This window comes from Camelina sativa, chromosome 11 (genome assembly GCF_000633955.1).
Source record: "Camelina sativa cultivar DH55 chromosome 11, Cs, whole genome shotgun sequence".
Taxonomy (NCBI): domain Eukaryota; kingdom Viridiplantae; phylum Streptophyta; class Magnoliopsida; order Brassicales; family Brassicaceae; genus Camelina; species Camelina sativa.
In genome coordinates, this window is record NC_025695.1 from 39,637,115 (window position 1) to 39,657,952 (window position 20,838).

At 36.7% G+C, this 20,838-nt stretch overlaps 2 protein-coding genes across 2 annotated transcripts; both read right to left on the bottom strand.

Moving 5' to 3' along the window:
* LOC104728786 lies at positions 435–5,336 on the bottom strand. Its single transcript, XM_010447720.1, has 8 exons — positions 5,318–5,336; positions 5,032–5,235; positions 4,693–4,825; positions 3,398–3,668; positions 3,168–3,323; positions 2,951–3,025; positions 2,378–2,845; positions 435–2,201 (listed from the first exon to the last, which is right to left on the bottom strand). The coding sequence occupies exons 1-8, from the start codon at positions 5,334–5,336 to the stop codon at positions 435–437; spliced, it is 3,093 nt and encodes a 1,030-aa protein (XP_010446022.1).
* LOC104725629 lies at positions 11,895–14,078 on the bottom strand. The gene has a single exon (XM_010444302.2). The coding sequence runs from the start codon at positions 14,056–14,058 to the stop codon at positions 11,986–11,988; it is 2,073 nt and encodes a 690-aa protein (XP_010442604.1). The 5' UTR covers positions 14,059–14,078; the 3' UTR covers positions 11,895–11,985.

Here is a 20,838-nt window from a genome sequence, read left to right on the forward strand (position 1 = left end):
TTGCAGCTAGCATGCTGAGAAACGTGATGTGCATACTTGTTAAACAATGCATCGATATTAATGGCATCTCCAAAATGAGTTACGAGCATTGTTTCAATCACCGCTCTTACACCGGAATAAGAGAGTTGGCAGAGTAGCTTTTGTCTCCATCTCCACCATTCATACACAGAGCACTCACAAAGGGATATATACTACCACTCTCTTCATCATAGCCGTTACTTTGACTCTTACACCTGCGAAATAATAATAGATATATAATATATCGTTGTCAAATAAACATATATACACAACAATATATAGTATGCAGTTTGAAGATGTATAACGTATAATGTATTAGAGAGAAAAACCTCGAGGAAGGATTAGTGTGGATGAATTTTGAACCCATTATTGCTCGCACTATTTTTTTTTTTTTGACAACAACACAAACGATTAGCTCAAAACAGCCAATGAGAAGGAATATTATTTACAAAGGTAGCTGGATGCGAAACGGTTCGAACACGTCGTGCCAGATTGTCAGCTTTACTATTCTGAGCGCGGGGAACCAAGGCTAAGGAAAAAGAGTGGAACTCCTTCCTATCAGCTTGTATCTCCTCAAAGTACGGCTTGAAGGCTGGCCACTCGGAAGGCGAAGACACCATCTTCACCAGATCAGAGCAGTCGGTAAGAAAGACCACGTCTTGATTATCTGCACTAATCATACATCGCATCGCCCATATAAGCGCTTCCATCTCTGCATGAAGAGGCGTAAGACTACGACGAAGGTTGGCGGCCCCCATAGTGGGAGCCTCCTCCCCAGAAGAGGTACAAAACCAGCCACGACCAACATATTTGTCCGTGGCTTTCCAAGACCCATCTACAAAACAAAGGCAACCCAAAGCAGGTCTAGCGACCACCATCCTACATCTGTCACTGTGCGTAACATGTTGAGCACCGACCGGTACATCGACCGGGTCATCCAGCTGAGCACGGAACCAGGCTTGAGATTCCTCTTCTGCTATTCGCGAAAGCGCCAGCGGATTCGAATCCAGGTTGGAAAAAACTTTATCATTCCGAGCTTTCCAAATATACCACAATATCCAGGGATAAACATCTGGGGTGGGGGACTGCTTAGCCCTCCAAAATAAGAAATCCATGTTTGCATAAATAGAAGCAGTTGGAAATGCATCCGGCCCTGTTGGGAAAGATGACAAAGCCCACACCTGCCTTGCCGGAGAACACTCAAAGAGGACGTGATTAATTGTCTCGACCGGAAAACCACAGAAAGCACACGTTGTATCACAACTCAGTCCACGTTTGCGAAGATTCGAAGTGACTGCGATACATCCTGTGATAGCTTGCCAAAAAAAATGCCTGATTTTAGGAGGACACCGAATTTTCCAAACAAAGGCCTGAAGCAGTGTAATGTCAGGACCACAAATGGTCCTTGACGTTGTCGCCTGGCGTAAGATATGATATCCCGATTTAACCGAATAAGTACCAGATTTGGTGAAATGCCATCCCAACATGTCCGAGGACGTTGGCGTACCTAAAGGAATAGCAGAAATGATGGCAACATCTTTCGGCACAAAGGCGGCCGAAAGCAAGGCCATATCCCAGGAATTAGTGGTCCTTTCAACGAAAGAGTTAACTCGAAGCGAAGGGGTGAGAGGCAACCCAGAGCTTATTGCTGGTCTTGGGAATTGAGCAGGTATCCAAGGGTCAGTCCATACTGAAATGGAAGCCCCAGACCCTACACGTGTAATGAGTCCTTTGTTAACCAGAGAGCGAGCAGACACCATACTCCGCCACCCATAAGATGGGGAGTAGGATTTAATTGGATCCATAGGATCCGAGTGCCGATAGTATCGTCCTTTAAACACCCTAGCAAATAGTGATTCCGGAACCGTAATCAAACGCCAAAACTGCTTGGCCAGCAGAGCCGTATTATAGTCATCTAAACAACGAAATCCCAAACCCCCTTCTGACTTGGTTAGGCATAGCCTATCCCAAGCCACCCAGTGAAGTTCTTGTGACTGATCAGAAGAGCTCCACCAGAAATTAGAGATTGCACTGGTGAGCTTCTGTGTGACCGTTTTCGGAAGACGAAAATAGGACATAACAAAAGTGGGAACCGCCGTAGCAACAGATTTAATCATGACCTCTTTGCCTCCTTTGGACAACAATCGGGCCGGCCATCCGCCAGCTCGTGCCTGTAACCTATCCTGAACAAAGGCAAAAACTTTAGTTTTAGACCCACCCAAGCTCTCTGGAATACCCAAGTAGGAACTCATACCACCCAAATTAGAAATACCCAAAACTCCTTTGAGTTCCTCTCTCAAATCATGATCAACCGTGTGGCCAAATTGAATTGAAGACTTTTGAAAATTTATCTGTTGACCGGAAACCCGCTCATACTGCTGGAGAATTCGTAAGACAACTCCACATTGTTCCTTCGTGGCGCGACAGAGAAAAGACTATTATCCGCAAATAGTAGATGAGAGATCGTCGGACAAGCAGTCGAAACCATAATTCCGGTTATGAGCTTGGATTGCTCTGCCTTCCTAAGATTAGCAATTAGTACTTCAGTACAAAGAATGAAAAGATAAGGTGACAAAGGGTCTCCCTGCTGAAGCCCCCGATGAGGAATGATTGAACCATGGGGTTCTCCATTAAGTAGAACCTTATACTGGACCGACGTCACACACCACATGATCCAGGATAACCACCTATCACAGAAACCGAATTTACGTAGTAAACGATCAATAAATGACCATTCAACTCTATCATATGCCTTACTCATATCTGTTTTGATAGCCATGTACTTCCCCTTGCAAGAAGGGTTAGAGCGAAGCCCATGAAACATCTCCTGAGCTATTAAAATATTATCAGAAATTAACCGTCCCTCAACAAACGCCGACTGAGTTTCACAGACTAGTGACGGCAAGAAACCCCGCAGTCGTTGGCACAATACCTTTGAAATAACCTTATACCCAACATTACATAAGCTAATTGGCCGTAGTTCCGTCATCTTTGTCGGCTTGTCCACCTTGGGAATAAGACAAATATTTGTCATATTTAACCATTTATCAAAAACTCTATCTCGCAGGAAGAATTGACCAAGAAAACCAAATCCGCTTTCACGGTCCCCCACGCCTTTTGATAAAAAAGAGCGGTCATCCCATCGGGACCCGGGCCTTATCAGGGTACATCATAAACAAAGCCTCCTTGACCTCTTTTTCAGAGGCATCTTGAGTTAAAATCTCATTAATTGCTTCCGTGATAACCGGTTGTATTTCCCCTAGTGCTTCCTCAAAATCGGAAGGAGCCGAAGAGGTAAATAATCCCTGAAAGTAATTGACCGCTGTATTTTGAATATCAGCAACCTCCGTAGACCACACACCATTGTCATCATACAAACCAGCAATGCGATTTCGTGCCCGCCGTTGTTTAGTCTGGGCATGAAATAACTGGTATTGTGATCCCCAAATCTCATCCAACGACTACGACTTTTCTGGAACCAATACACTTCCTCATCCCGATACGCTTCACGAAGTTGCCAGGTTAATCCTGCAATTTCCTCGACCGAACTAGTGTCATCCGCCTGTGCGGTCGCCAGTTTTGATTTTAAATCCTCAATGGTTTCGCGTCCATATGGCATTTGTGCCTTTCTCCATCGAGATATGGCATGCCTACACGTAACAACCTTATCCACAAAGTTACCTGGCCGAGAGTTTGCCTCAGAGTCCCAGCCCGCTGAAATATTCTCAAAAAGTCTTCTTTGTCTAGCCAACGTCTGTCAAAGCGGAAACCACTCCGACACCGGCGTATGATCAGACGCAATCATTTCCAAGTATTCCGTAAAAGATTGACGGAAAAGATCATGCCACGCCTCATTGGCAAGAGCCCTATCCAGATGGCATCGTATCGGCTTCTTATCCCACCAACCTCGCCAAGATAGGCTATCCCCAAGGCAGGGGAATTCAAGTAACCCACAATGTCGGATCATGGAGTTGAAAGGAATAAAGGACGATGCACTACGCAGTCGCCCACCACGCTTCTCATGGTTTCCTTTCAACTCATTAAAATCACCAATAAAAAACCAAGGTAAGTCTCTTGCTTGCATTATTATTATTATTATTATTATTATTATTATTATTATTATTATTATTATTATTATTATTATTATTATTATATTTTTAAAGAGATACCATTTCATTAAATTCTGAATAAGTTTAGTACATAATAACTGATAAGTCTTTATGGAGAGACTGAATGGATAGAAATACAATGAAGATTTTAAGAGACTTTAATATAAAGTGTGGAGCAATCATGGGGCCTGGAAATGAGAGAACCAGAGGCATATATAGGTCTCCTTGGGTGGGTTCCTTGTCGTTTGTTGTTGAGCTTGCGATCGATCCAGCCACAACAGCCTTCTTCTAATCTGAAGCTAAATTTCTCTTTGGAGTTGGTGCTCCGTCCGTATCGTAGGAGTATGAAGCCTTGAGTTTCGTTCTTTCCAAATGGTATAAATCAAGGCATGGAAGACAAGTTTACAAATTGAGTTAAGTTTCCTATTTGTGGTTGGAGACTTAATCCAATTTAAGAAACTGTCAAATGCCGGTGCAGGTTGAGGGTCGAAGTGGTTAAAGAAAGTCGTCCAGAGGTTCAATGAGAAAGGGCATTGAAAGAAAAGGTGGTCTTTTGTCTCATTACCTGTCTGACAGAGGAGGCAAGATGAAGGAACTGGGAGACTCCAGCGAATCAGTCAATCTCTTGTTGTGAGCCTGTCTTGAACTGTAAGTCATGCCATGAATGCCATCTTGGGTATTTTTTCCTTGAACCAAACCTGAGAATGCCAGGGAACAAAGGATCCAATAGGGTGTAAATGCCGCCAAGTTCGCATAGAAGAGAAGTTCCCTTGCGTTTGATCGGGAGTCAACTTCCAGAGGAAGATGTCTCTGCCTAAACCCGGAGAGGGGGGTTCGTGATGCTGAAGGCACACTCTGAGCAGTTGAACAAGCGAATGCCTTCCTCTGGGAATAGTCCAATCACCTTGTGATACTACATCACCAACAAGGGCTAGAAGCCTAATACCCATTACTCTTGGACCCGCATCTCCAAATAAGTCTAACAACGGTCCGAGTCCCATCCAATTATCATGCCAAAACGGTGCTTCTGTTCCTGAATGGATTTGAGAGAAAACGAAGGGTCTTGCCAATGGCCTGAGCTTCGATAGTCTCCTCCAAATCCAACTCCCTGTGTTACGAAAATCAGCAACCCAAAAACTTTTATCCCTTGTCAAGTGAGTTTTAGTCCAGAAAACCTAGAATGATCCTACTTGTGAGAATAGGAGCCATATTAGTTTTAGGCCAAATATTTTGTTCCAGTTGACTAGCCTCTTAAGCCCTAAGCCCCCTGCAACCTTAGGAGTGCAAACAGCTTCCCAAGAAACCTTTGCCCCTCGTGCTGTCTCTGCAGTGCTGTTCCACAAAAACACTCCGCAGATTTGCTCAAGTTTCTCCATACATTTATCAGGGAGCATGAAGAATGATGGCCAAAAATTTATGGTGTTGTTAATGACTGATTGAAGGAGCTGCAATCTACATGCGAAGGAGAGATGACAGTTTTTCCATAAGTTAATTCTCCCTTTCACTTTATCAATCAGTGTTTGATAGTCTGAGGTAGATAGCTTTTGAGTGAGTAGAGGTACTCCGAGGTAGCGCATAGGGAGGGAGCCAAAGGAAAGATTGTGAGAGGTTGCTAGTTGGCTGATGATGTCTCTGTTATTACCATCAAGGTAAAAACAGGTCTTTTGCAAATTTATTCCAAGCCCTAAGACACTTTTGAACTGAATGAGAATATCCAGAATTGCCACCAACGAGTCTTCAGTTCCATCAAAGAAGACTAGAATATCATCGGCAAAGCTGAGGTTTATGATAAGCGGGTTGCCACACAGCGGATGGGTTTGGAACCTTCCCACAGTGGTTGCTGATATGCTCAAATTGTAATACCCTAATGGTAATAACAGCCTTGCAGTTGTAATACTCTAGGGTTCGAATCTACAGAGACTCTAGATCACACAATAGACTTATTAATCTTTTAATTATGCTAAATCAAAATATTAAATTAAAAACAATGCAAAAACAGAATTAAAAAGTGTTGTAAATTCAGGAATTAAAAACGTTAGGTCTAGGGAAAATTTCAGGAATTTATGAAATATTAAATCAATCAATAAATTAGGATTCAATCAATTAAAAACAGATCTAGAACTCTAAACTCTTTTGTTGTAAAATAAATCAGTTCTCATTGCAAATATTATCTAAGTTTAAAACCCGAAAATCCAAATCTCTTTGCAAAATTCAAGTTAAAAACCAGTTTTGAAAACAAGTTTAGATTATTCACAAAATTACTAAATCAAATCTCTTTGCAAGAACTAATTTTGCTCATCATAGGTTTTATCAGAAAAATCAATTATATTCTCATATCAATCAATAATCCTGAGATCTAAATCCAGATGACTAATCAAATATCTAACATTAAGAACAACCAAAGACTAAGATCACAGAAGATAATGAATCCTAAATAATAACATATCTAATAAACCATAAAAAACCTATGAAAACCCTGAACCTAGTAAGAGATCTACTCAGACATGATCAATGAAACAAAAACCATGAATAAAATAGATATCATAAAGAAATTGAAAGAAGAACTAAAGGAGTTCTGAATCTTATTTGAAGGAGTCTTGATTCTTCTCTCCAAAAGCTCTCTCAAAATCTCTCAGGGTCCTCTCTCAAAAGTTGCAGGGAAAAATAAAGCTTAGGTCTAAACAATGACCTAGAAAACCTATTTATATTGATTAAACACGTCCAGGGACTAATGATGCAAATATAGAAAACTTTGGGACAGTTTTGTAAATCTTCAAAACTTGTGGAAAAACTTTCAATTCATATTGTGGACATTGCATCGATCGACACTATCATCTGCATCGACCGATGCATAGCTCTGAACTCGTCTCCCAACTTCACAACTCAGCCTCAATGCTTGAATGTGCTCCAAATCCTCCTATTTAGCTTAATTATGCTCATATCCATGCTAAATCCTATAAAACCTGTAAAGACTCTAAAAACACCAAAAATATTCTATAGATAAGACTTATATCATGGCTAAAAACACCTAAAAACCATGATATATCAGCTTCCTTTTCTAATTGTTTCGATAGTATGTCCATGACTAGCGTGAAGAGAGGAGCTGAGATGGAGTCACATTGTCTTAAGCCTTTCTGTCCTTTAAAGAAACCCACTAGCTCTCCATTAATACCCACTGAGTAGGTTGGTGACATGAAGCATAATGATACCCACTTGATGAACGGTGTAGGGAGATTGTCTGCTTCCAGGATGTTTGAGAGGAACCCCAAATCCACATTGTCAAACGCTTTATCAGATCAATTTGAAGACTTTTTCTAGTGACTGGTCCTTCCTTGTTAAAATCAGTGACTAGTTCAGAGGCTAGGAGTACATTCTCGCATAAGAGACGACATGGGATAAAAGCGACTTGATTCCTTTGAACGGACTGGTCGGTGAATAACTTGAGCATGTTTGTTAGGATCCTGGAAATTACCTTGTAGATGGTATTGCAGCAACAGATAGGCCGAAACTCAGTGAGTGTCTCCAAAATTGTTGCATTCACTTACCTAAGTAGCTTACCGGTTCTAAAAAATTCTAGAACAGATTCAATGACAGTCGGTCCCACAATTCCTCACGAAGTGATGAAGAATTCCACTGTGAATCCATCCGTTCCTAGAGTGAAGGTTATCAATTCTGGTGTAGGAATGGCAGAGAGTGATGAAGCCAACATTTTCGTGCATCTGAATGGGTGGAGATCTTGTAACTGTTCCACTGATAATGGTTCCACAAGAGAGTTAGCAGTACCCAACAGTTTTTGATAGTAATTTACTATCATATCCTTGAGGATCCTTGGGTCTATGACACTTTATCCATCTTCATCAGTTAGCGAACGTATTAGATTCCTTGCTTGATGTGCCTTCACGGAATTGTGGAAGAAGCGTGTATTCGAGTCTCCTTCTGAGCACCATCGAACTCTTGATTTCTCCTGGAGAAACTGCTGTTGAAAGGATGGACCAATGTTGTCTGGCTAATCTTTCTCTTAAAAAAGGTTTGGGTTTGGTGAGGTTAGAATCTGATTCTGGATCATATTTAGTGATTCCAATGCTTCTGCGCTCCTTGCTTGAATATTACTGAAATGAATGCGATTTAAGGCCTTGCAAGCCACCTTCACTGCTCTAAGCTTTTGATAAAGTGAGAACATGCAGGACCTCGAAAGTACAGGAGTATTCCAGGCTGCTTCCACGAGATAAGGATAGTCCGGATGGGAGGTGAAGAAAGAGTAGAATTTAAAGGGTACCTTCTTCCTCTCTAGATGATCTAATGTAACAACCATAATGGGGGAATGGTCTGAATTACCCGAAGCATCATAGAGAGCATTGGATTGAGGGAAGGATGACATCCATGCTCCATTAACAAGCGTTCTGTCGAGTTTACGGGTGATTGGATCTAGTGGCCGGTTATTGTACCAGGTATGTTTTACACCCCTACTTGGTAATTCCAGGAAAGTCACAAGCGTCTATACAGTTATGGAATTCAGCCATACCTTGGACTGTTAAGGGATATGGATGAAGGGAGTAGTGCTCCTCTAATCATAGAATTTGATTAAAGTCTCCTAGTATCAGCTAAGGATGATTTCTTTGAAGACTATGGTGTCTTCCAAAGTTCTCTTCTTGCTACGATGCAGTTGTGCGCATAAACAAATGAAACTTAGTATGAAAGCTTAGATACCGGATCAAAAACTCCACATGAAATGACTTGATCCGTTTTCTTGTAAATAAACACCTTGTACGCGGAATCCCAAACTAACCATATTCTCCCATTGAGTGTTAGAGGAGAGTAGTGGTAGTCATATCTCCATCCCGAAAAAGTACTAGCCAAAATTGAAACTGCATTGTCCTCTTAGACATGAGTTTCCAAAATTCCTACTATAGAAGGTTTACTAGACTGAACCCATCTCTTGAATTCTTGTTACCGATGGGTTATATTCAAACCACTTATATTAAACCTTTATGTTGTTTAAAAAGTGTGCAACCTGGCAGAGTTTATTTATAGAAGTAGAAGCTTGATGCAATATGTATCTGAAATGTGATAAATATTCTGGTCAGAGCGGGGTGCTTCAGCAGGAGAAAAAGAAGCGGCCGCCTACATTTTGGAAAAATATTTAGGGTATTATAAATATAGAGGTGTATAGACTTATATAGTATAAAGATTATGAGCTTCTAGGATTCCAAACATTAGCTGCGGGTTAATTAATCAAAAACAATAACATTAGTTAATTAAACAATAGGGTCACCTCACCTGAGAGATTTGCTTGGTGACTTTCACTTTTTTTACATTATTTTTATTACTAAAGGTAATACAGCCACAAAGCTTTTCAAAAAGCTTTTCTTTCAATTTTTTTTTTCAAATACTTTGACCAAAAACAAAAAAATCATCAAATGTTTCAATTTAAAAGATTGTCAATTAAACTCATATATTTTATTATACAAAGGTTGATGTTAAAGTTACTCATTAACAAGATCATCAATTGTATCGATAAAATGTTGACACATGTCCAGATTACTGTTTAACATGATCGAGATATGTGTCAAATTAACAATCTTAGATTTTGACACTTGTCTAAGTTTATTGTTGAGAAAAAAAGTTAAAAAGTTATTTACCCAACACAAAAAAAAAACTAATTCAAAAACAAAAAAGAAATATTTACCTATCAAAGTCAGGAAATAGAGCATATGTCTTATTATATAAAGATGTATATTAAGTGGTATCATGTATCAAATTAAAACCTTAAGTACGCTAGAAAATCATGAAGAATGGTGGTCGATAATTTAGCTTTAGGTTATTGTAAGAATTGTAATAATAATTTTAAAATATAAAAATATAAATTAGTGTATTAAAGTAAAAACTTCTCTCTAACTAAAAATATTTTTTTTTTCGAAAAATATATTTCACTTACAAAAAAATATTTATATATTTTTTCAAATTTTAATTTTATTATTTTAAAACCCGCACATCATGCGGGTTCTAATCTAGTATATATATATATATATACATATATTGAATATTATTGAGGGATTCTAGTTTTGGTTGCATATGCTAAAAAAATGAGAATTTGTTAAAAATACTCTTTTTGGGATACCCCTTTTCAAAAATACCATATTTTTTAAACATTTTCATTTTTACCCTATTTTACATAATTTTAATGTGTTAAATTCATTTTTAGAATTTTTTTTTTAGGTTTGGGTTCTCATTTTACATTTAGGATATATTTTTGAGGGGTTAGGATTTAGTATTTGGAGTTTCGGGTTTAGAATTTAGTGATTTTATTCATTGAAAATGGGTATTTTTGAAAATGACCAACATGAAATGGTATTTTTAAAAAGTGACATAGGAAAAGGGGTATTTTTAAAAATCTCCCATCTCATCAAATGTTTCAATTGAAAAGATTGTTAATTAAACTCATAAATATATAATCTAGTTCCAGCAATAAGAGCAACAAAGTCGAAGAACAACGAGATCAATTATAATCTACCAAACTAACACCAATTAGTCATAAGTCACTTAAGAAACCCTAAACCTAATTAAGAAACTACTCAGACATGAAGAAACAAAAACATTAAATCAATGATGAAAAAAACATAATTGAATTTGCAAAGGAATAGATTAAAAGAGTTCAGAACTCTTCCACAAATCAAGATCAAAAGTAGAAATAATCGCCTCAAGCTTACAAGTCCTCTGCGTAGAATAAAAATTATGTCTCTGTAGACTGAGTCTCTATCTTAAATACCAAAATAAAACTCTAAAAGTCTGTTTAAAACAAAAAAAATTGTTCCGGGTACCGACCGGTTGATCCCAAGTGAGGACCAGTCGATCCTATGTCTTGATCGAAGAATGTGTAGATGAATGTGTAGATATATCGAAGAATGTGTAAATGAATTTTGATAGCTATCAAACCTTATGTTGTTTAAGAAGTTGATGATCAGCCTTCAGCGCGTCTTCACTACAATACAAAGAACAAAATATTGTGGTGTGCCCTTTGAAAAATATTGGGAATGGACAACGACACAAGCATCTAATGCAAATTGGTTGTTGAGAAGAATCCAAAGATCTTTCACTTTCGTACCCTTTGATGTGAGCCTGATAACAGAAATGTACTCTTTTGTAGTTTATCTGGTTTTATGTACATGTTTACCCCAAGTACAGAATCAACATGAAGAGCTGTGCTGCAGTCATTGCATTTATAAAACCGTTGTACTTTCCTTTTCTCGCCCGAGATACCCCTTTTCTTTTACTTCTTCTACTTTGCCTTCGTAAACATCACATCAGTATGCTTGATCATTTGCCTCTTTCCCATCGCAACTTGTGAGAAAATGACTATCATGCATAATTGCCTATACATTACCTTGTATGGGAAAGTAACACAACGAAAACATCTAGAAGAATTGCGTTAATTAATTTGAATCTGAACTATGAAATTTGCATATTTGACATTGTGTCTTTTTCTATATATGTGTCCCAAGGTAAGGAATAAGGGATGCTCGTGGTTTTGATAGTCAAATGGTTCAATTTGACATTGATTCATGTAATTTAATTTAATACAGTGATTTTTTCCTTGATCGTAAATTAGTTGATTTTGGCTTTAAAAAAACACGTAAATGAAAATATAAAATTACATAAACATTTTTCTTTCCTTTTAGAAAAAAAAGAAAGTTACATCTCACAATCGAAATTAAAGAAAAAAAAACATTTTCCAAAAGAAAAGAAAAAAAAAAGAGAGAGAGAGAGAGAGACAACATAGCCAAAAATGTCAAATATTTCAAATTAACATGAAAAAATTAATGAAAAATAAAATCGGGGGTGCTAAGTCACCAGTCGGATGTCAAATACAATCCACACAACAATATATGGCTTTGGACCCTTTGATAAACACTGGGAATGGACAACGGCGCATACATCTCTTGCAAATTGGTCTGGAGAGGGAACTGTTGAGAATAACCCGAACATCTATCAATTCGAGATGTTTATCTTTAACTGAGTAGTGGTGAAAAGAGACCTTTTCTGTTTCATTAGGTTTCATGTACATGTCTTTTCCAAATAGACAATCAACATGTAGAGCAGTACTGCAGTCATTGCATTTATAATATCGTGATTCTGTTTTCGGTTCCCCGATCCCCCAATATCCTGTTTCTTTGACTTCTTCTATTTTGCTTTCGCAAACTTCACACCAGTCTGGTTGATCTCTTGCCTCTTTCCCATCGCAGATTGTGAGAAAATGACTATCATGCTTATATTTTGTCTTGTATGGTAAAGTAGCACAACGGAAACATATAGAATAATCGCATTCCATGCAAATTAACTTCGCATTGTAGCTTTCGTATTTGCACGTGTGACATCGTGTCTCTTTCTCTGTTTCCCAAGGTAGAAATAATGGATGTTTGTGGCCTTGGTATTTTAATGGTTCGACAATCGAGGCACATCTTGTATCTAGACGAAAGATTTCTTTTTCTTTACCGTGCTCATAGAAGAAGCCATTACCATCTAGCCCACATTCACTACACTGAAATACACCTGTGTCACTACCAGGTCTCATGGTGGCAACTTTTAGTGTAAGTGGATGTGGATATAAGGGATATCGTTTCATGCGTGGAGCATTTGCACAACTTTCATGGAGGATGAAGTCGCATTCCATGCATGAATAGAACTGACCTTCGTAGATTGGAAGAGCACACCCTTGACAATACTTATTTTTTTCATAGGTTACGTTGATCTCAAGTCGCAAATGGTGACTATGAAAAGGATGGTGTATAATTCCATCAGCTATCCTCTTGAATGGCTCACCGTCATCTATCTTATCCTCTTCTTCTGATACTCCTTCAAGTTCTTTGCCATCCCACACATTTGGATGTAATGCACATGTTGAGTGAACAAAATAAGCATCACACTTATTGCAAGAGTATGCACCATAATTGTTGTCGATTTGTTGATGACAGACTCCGCAAGAAAACATTCCAGATGGAAGAGAAGAGATAAAAGAGATACGGTGAGGGTGACGAGATATTCTTATGACATGCGGGAAATCCATACAACCTTTATGGATTACGAAGACACATTGGATACAGATATATGTGGGATCAAGCTTCTTAATCCGGGCACAAATATTACAAACTGTAGAAGCTTGTGTAGGGAAAAAGGAGAGAGGGTGGGGATGGCTCTTTGGATGGTCTACAACCAAGGGTACTGGCCTCATCGCACATACAGGATGCATACTCAACTCGCAGATTGTACAATGATAAAACATTTGGTTTGTATATGCTTTACAGCTTATGCACTTCGGAGAACTTGCACAACTGTAAAGTCGAAGAGAATGAAAGGGGTGGGAAGGGTGTTTGATCTCAAGTGGAGACTCAACACATTCTTTGTGAAATTTTTTTTGACACTGGAGACATGCAAAATAGCTTGTGCAGAGCGTTAGCATTTCGCATGCGCCGCATTCAAATTCTTCACGATTTGGTTCTTTATTGTTACACCAAAGAAGAGGGACTACAGGGAACTTACATATACCAGGATGGTCGCAATCAAGCAAAGATTCATCATCTTGTTGATCACCTCTTCTTTTGCTGGGTAAGTGCGGGGAAGAATTGTATGGATGTAACACAGGAACATCATCAAGAGTACAAAACTCATCATCATTCATCTTTAGTTTGAACTTTAGAAATTTGAAACGTGCAGCAGGACATAAAAAAAGAGGTTGAAGAGCAAAGTCGTCGCCACTAGAATCCATGGCTAGTGCCTCACCGGAAGAGGTCGGGTTGGCTGCTCTTGTTGATGTGTATATTAAATATGGTTTTTCATCAATTTTCTCCTTACGAAATACACCCACCGAACTCATGGTGAATGCTACAAGGAGGTAATGAATTTTGTGATATTCATCTTCTCCTTCTCCCCTTTTCATATAGATAAAGAAACAGGTAAGCTTGGTCTTTTTCTATTCTTGTTTATAGAAAAAGTCGTTCATTACTGATCTCAAAAAACATATATATTTATAAAAAAAATTCTGTGAGAGGAGACCATCTTTTCCGCTGTTATAGTATAGTATAATATATGTTTCCAAATTATATACTATTAACATCTCATCTTGATCAGTACTTGTACCACCACGTTTCCCAACTTCAAATAACACTACTGCATTATTGAGTATCGTCTCTTTTAAATATTATTCATCAGCCCCGAGATTTCCTAACATTTAATAAATCTTCAAACAAAAAAGTTGTCAACTGTAATCAGTACTATATATATATATATATATATATAGTATAAGGTCACAAAGATTAAAGAAATACCCCACATGGCCACATGATGACATGAAGATATATATACCGATGGCCACTTAAAAATGTAGAGAAAATCCCACTTGGTAAAACATAATAATATCCTTTCATTAACAAAAATATGAATTTTTCAGTTAACTATGATTATAAGAACACCTCCCTATTTTATTATATAAAGTTTGGCTTTTAAAATTAGTAATTTATAAAATTGTAACATGTGTCAATTTTAACGATTAGAGATTTTGTTATATAAAAAATTTTATTATATAAAGTTTAGTCTTTAAAGTTAGTAATCAAAAAGTTTGGCGCCAAAAAAATTTACAAGAGTTTTAAAAAGTTATTAAAAGATTCTAAACGATTTAAAATTATTTATAAAGTTTTTATAAGATATTTAAAAGCCTTTTGTTTCGTTTGTAAACAATTTCTCACAAAATTGGCTCTTTTGACCTAATCTTCTGTTGACAAAAAAAAAATCTAAAAGCCTTATAAAACTTTGTAAATGCCTTATAAAACAACCTCTTAAAACCTTTTCAAAATATTTTAAAACCCTTTTAAAAACTTTTTAAAACATTTTAAAACTCTTTTAAAAACTTTGTAAAACCTTTTAAAAACATTGTAAAGCGTTTAAAAAGTTTTTATAAGATTTTTAAAAGCGTTTACAAGGTTTTTCTGAGGTATAAATTTTAAAATTTTTGGCAGAAAAATCTAATTTCATAATTTTGGCGGGAAAATTTGTTATTTTTTTGCAGGAAATTCAATTATTTTTTGGTGGAAATTTTTTTCGATTTTAATAACTGTAAATTGTTGCTGTCACTCAAAAAAGGATAATTTGGTCATTCTGTACATAAAGAGATATAGTTTTGAAAATATTCAACATGTAAGGATATTTAAAATAAAGAACATGGAAAAATGAGTATTTTTAAAAATGTCCCTAATTTTAATTAACTTACTAATTTTACAAGAAAAAAGATTACCTCTAGTCTTAAAAAGAGAAAATGGATTAAGGATATACAATTAATTTATCTATTATATCTAATAGTAAATTATTATTGCTAAAATAAAAAGGATTATAAAGACTCATTTCTATCCAACAACTAAACTATTTACTATTTTTTCATCTAGCAATGTAATTTCTTCAACTTTGTTATATTGGTAAAACTATTGTTTTTTTTCATATGAGGTTGTATTATTCTTATGGTGATGTTTTATATTATCAAGTAAAACTACACAAAAATTATATAAACGATCCCATATTTTTAATATTTTTATTATGAGACCAAGTTAATCTATATATATATATGTGTGTTTACGTAACCCAATTATTTACAATTATTTAAGAATAATTCAACTTTAAACTTGAAATTCTTCACAATTATTTAATTTCGTTGAAGATCAAACAAAAAACAGATAACTTTGGTTTTATTTATATTATTTTCATATTATATTAGAAAATCCATTAAGTTACAGCTAAGATTGGGTTCTATGTTTATATTATTTTTCAACCTAAGGTCTTTTAATATTATTTGTTGTAGAAAATCGTTAACTATTGTTTTCAATTCTCTGAACGTGTCACGCAGAACAATGGTAACTGCAACATTAAACAAATAACTAAAGAAGTCCCGCTTCGACGTGAGTACTTGAGTACTAACGAAAAGAGAGGTGTGTTTCATCACGTTTGATGTATCAGGGATACAAATATACAATATCTCAGGTTAAAAGTTACGGTAGTATTTTAAGTGGATATATAAAATATATATTTTTTTGATTCATAGACAATTAGTTTTAAGTTGAAAGTTTATAATTTAATATAGTATCATAACCTATTTTATAATCGGTTCGACCTAATAGTTAGCATGCCGATTCATGCACGAACATACCGATGTCTAGAAAAGCTATCATCTCGAGAGTGCGTATTATAGATACTATATTCCACACTGAAAGTTGAGTAAAATCTTAAATGGTATATATAAGATATGAACTTCTTTATTTATAGCCAATTGATTTTAAGTTGGAAATCCACAATCTAATATGATATATGTACACTTATATGATATATGTACATTTTTTGGTGTACATGCATGTCTATCCCAAATAAATGAGAATGGTGCAGCAGCCATTGCATTTATAATATCATCTTTCTTTTTCAAAGAATCGATAGGTAATTAGATTAGAAAATGTATGTCAAGTATACCAAAGTTAGATTTTTTGGAATTAAGATTATTGACATAATTTTTAAACTTATGGATTAAAATAAAAATTAAAAGAAACAAAGTAGAAAAAATGAGGACATACATATCACTAAAAATAGTGTCAAATATCGCAATATGATGAAAAGTTAGGAAAAATATTATAATGTTATATAAGATGCTTTGTATATAGAGGCAAAAAGCTCGAAAATGTTAGTGTAGATGAATTTTGAATCAATTGCTCGCACTTTCAAGTATAGTATTATAAGAAACTAAATCAAAGATGATAGCTATCAAAACCTTATTTGTGTAAGAAGTTGGCAACCTCGCACACTTTATTTATAGAGGTGAAGCTTGATGAAATATATATGTATCTCAAAATCTCTGATGCATGTGCTGTCTTTTGTTAGATATATGTTTTGTTCCAAAAATAGTTCATGTCGCAATTTTTTGGACATATGAATGTTTTCTCTGCAAAAACAAGACCTATTTGTGTTCCGACGAGATCAATTTTGAATGATGCATGTTGCTTACTTGTTTTGGCTCTAAATGGTTAGTTTAGCACAGTTTATTTATGAAGGTGGAAGCTTGATGAAATAACTTAAAGGTGATATATGGTAATGGGATTAAATTATGTCTTTTATTTAAATACTTTTGTGGACCTGTGAAATATATGATGGTAAACAAAAAGCTTACAATAGTCTCGTCAAAATGAATTAAGCTCACATAATGCAATGAGCTTTTTTTTTTTTTTTTTTTTTTTTTTTTTTTTTTTTTTTTTTTTTTTTTTTTTTTTTTTTTTTTTTTTTTTTTTTTTTTTTTTTAATTACTTTGCGCCTATGTCCCAGCCACTAAATATTTGAATAAGAATACGCATATTGTTTACAAGGAGAATACGCTTATTTAATAATTATGTTTTATGATTGTTAAAGATATTTTTCTTAAATTACTAACTTTCTTTCAATTTCATATTTACTACTTTAATTTATTTTAGTTATTATAATTTAAATTAGTCTTTCAATTTTCTCGCAAAGAAATAAGATTACAATAGGATGAAAATATTAGGAGCGCTAAAATCGAATTGAGAAAAAATGTGGATTATATTAAAAATAACGAAATCATGAATGAATTACAACAGCATAATATAAAGGAGAAAATAAATCACGGAGGCGAGATATGATATCTCTTTCCTTAACTTAATAAATCGGCCGTAAGTGCTTTCGGACAATCACGATTTATGAATCCCATGATACAACCGATCACGAACTATTACAGTAGCACACCAGTAATAGAACTCAAGCGAACAGATCTACGTTATACTCTCGAGACTACTAACTATAAAAACTTACTTGGACTAAGCAAGGGAGAAGGAGAGAGAGATCTTCAGAGGAAAGAGGCTTTATGTTTTTGAGTGTGAGAAATAATGAGAGGTTGTGCCTTTATATATAGTGGAAGGAGGGAGGTCTCAAGAAAATATTCACTGAATATTCTCGGAGTACTGCCCAAGTTGCTTGGAGTTCACACCAAGTCTTTCCAAAAAATAAATGGGTCTAAAGCTGTCCAAAAAGCCCAAAAAACCCACGGCCTATTGCCCACGTCCACGTCCAGCCCGGCCCGGCCAATCCCGCGTCCATGCTCGGCCCGCCCCGCGTCCATGCTCGGCCCACCCCGCGTCTGCGCCCGGCCTGGCCCGGTTTGGTTCGGTTCGGCTCGCGTGTGGGAACCTTCTCTCTTCCTTCTACACACTTTTGAAACTAGAAGAGTGTAAAACTATATATATATGAGTGAAAAATCAGTCATATTTCCGATGTAGGATATTTCCCAAACCATCCCAAGTAGCTTACTTCACACTCGTATTTCTCATTCAAATCAACTCCGTTTTGGACATATGAGCATACCATCTTGTAGTACTCGTTATCAGCTTTCCATTGCACTATCGACCCGATATTCTGAGCAGCCATTTGGCAGGAATTTGGCCGGAAAGTTGCCGGAAAATCATAGTCCCAAAACCTGCAATTTTTCTGAAACTTGTTTCTGAAAATTTTAGTTCCAACAATCCCCCACATGAATAGAAATAAGTCTAAACATATGACGAAATAACTAACCCTATAGATTGACACTACTAGCTAGACTAGACAGACCTTCCAGAGTATATGCGAAAACTAACTGTATCTGAGTTGGTGGCGTTTTTCAATCTTGAACCGACTCATTGTTATACCTGTCGAGTTTACTCAGCCAAATGGTGAACATGATGTCTTGAACCATCCGGATTTATATGTAAACTTAGACAGCAGGCATAACACAACTTTGTTTTCTCGTAGAACGAGGTTCTCTATTGTGTTCATTGTGGCCTTGAACATACCTGGTTAATCATGAGTGAACTTAGAGAGTATAACCTCATATATTCTCCTAGAAACGGTCCCATTTCACACTCACATGGTGATTTTAATAGCTTCTTGTATTTAAAGAAATATCCTGTAATTATTTCAAATATTTTACAAAGGTACATTTCAAATCATTAAAAGTATATGCTTAACCTCTAACATACAAGAAGCACTTTACATCATTTTAGGAACAAAGAAAAGACAAAAGTCTCTTAGTGCTTGTAGCAGATTCAACTTGATTTAGTTGTCCCTTTCAACCTAGGTCATGGGGTCTCCAATCTGAGTAGGTGGGGTTACCATCAAACCTCCTCTTAAGTCGTAGGCTTTAAACCCATTCCTCTTGATGACTTTATAACTTGATCTCACGCCAAACGTTTTGTAAATGGAGCCGCTAGGTTTTCTTTCGTATGGATGTAATCAATCGTAACTACACCAGTTGAGATAAGTTGTCTAATAGTTTTATGTCTTCGTCTGATGTGATGAGATTTGACATTATAATGGGTATTCCTTGCCTTGCCCAAAGCCGATTCGCTATCACAGTGTACACGTATTGCAGGCACAGGGTTCCCCCACATTGGGATGTCGCCCAAGAAATTACGAAGTGATTCAGCTTCCAACATAGCTATCTCCAAAGCTATGAATTCAGATTCCATAGTTGATTTAGCTGCCAGAGTTTATTTGGAAGACTTCCAGGACATTGCTGCACCTCCAAGTGTAAAAAAAATATCCACTCGTGGATTTTGAGTTTCTCGAGTCTGCGATCCAGTTGGCATCACTGTAACCTTCCAAAACTCTGGGTTCTCTACCATAGTGCAAGCCATGATCTTTGGTATAACGTAGATAGTCCAAAACTCTAGTTATAACCATCCAATGCTTATGTCCTGGATTACTTGTGTAGCGACTAAGTACATTTACAGAGTGCGCTAAATCTGGTCTTGTACAGTTTGTCAAGTACATTAGACTGCTAATTACCCTTGCATACTCCACCTGTTGCACAGGTTCACCAGAATTGTTGGTCAAGTGAATTTGAAGATCCTCTGGAGTTTTTGCAGTCCCATGAAAGCTGCTCATTTGACTTGTTCTGCACATAGGTGGTGAACATGGTCCTAGCAGAGCATATGTGTGTGGTAGCACCAGTGTCGTAGTACCACTCCACTGGATTGTCTTCCACCATGTTATATTCAGTAACCCCCGCAACCATGTCTTCTTCAGTTAGGTTTGCTTGCAACTTGAGATCTTTGGCTTTGCTTTTGCAAACATCAGCCTTGTGTCCAATCTTACCACAATGATGACACTTTCCTTTGAACTTTCTCTCAAGGTTGCTCTTCTTGAAGTTTGTTCCAGATGACACCTTCAATGGTTTATGAGGAATAGAGATCCATTTACCCTTGCCTTTATACTTGGCCTTATGCTCAGCTACATGAACATCATGCCCCTGGTTTTGAGCATCCGAATGAGCTCCACGATTGTTGTCCTTAACTCTCAATCGACGGATGAGATCATCAAGAGACATGGCCTTACGCTTGAAGTTAAGGTAATGCTTGAAATTCGACCAGCTTAGTGGTAGCTTCTCGATCAAGCAATTCGTTTTGTTTTGAAGACATTGCAGATCGACATCCCTTCCAAATTAATCTCCTGAAAGATGCGTTGAAGAGCTTCCACTTGTTCCATAATGGTTTGGAATCCACCATCTTGAAGTTCAGGAACTTCGTAGTTGAGAATTTCTGCATCCCAGACTCATCAGTCTTGTACTTGGTCTCCAAAGCTAGCCACAATGCTTTTGAAGTCTTGTACATACTGTAGAGGTCATACAGATCATTGACCAAACGGTTCA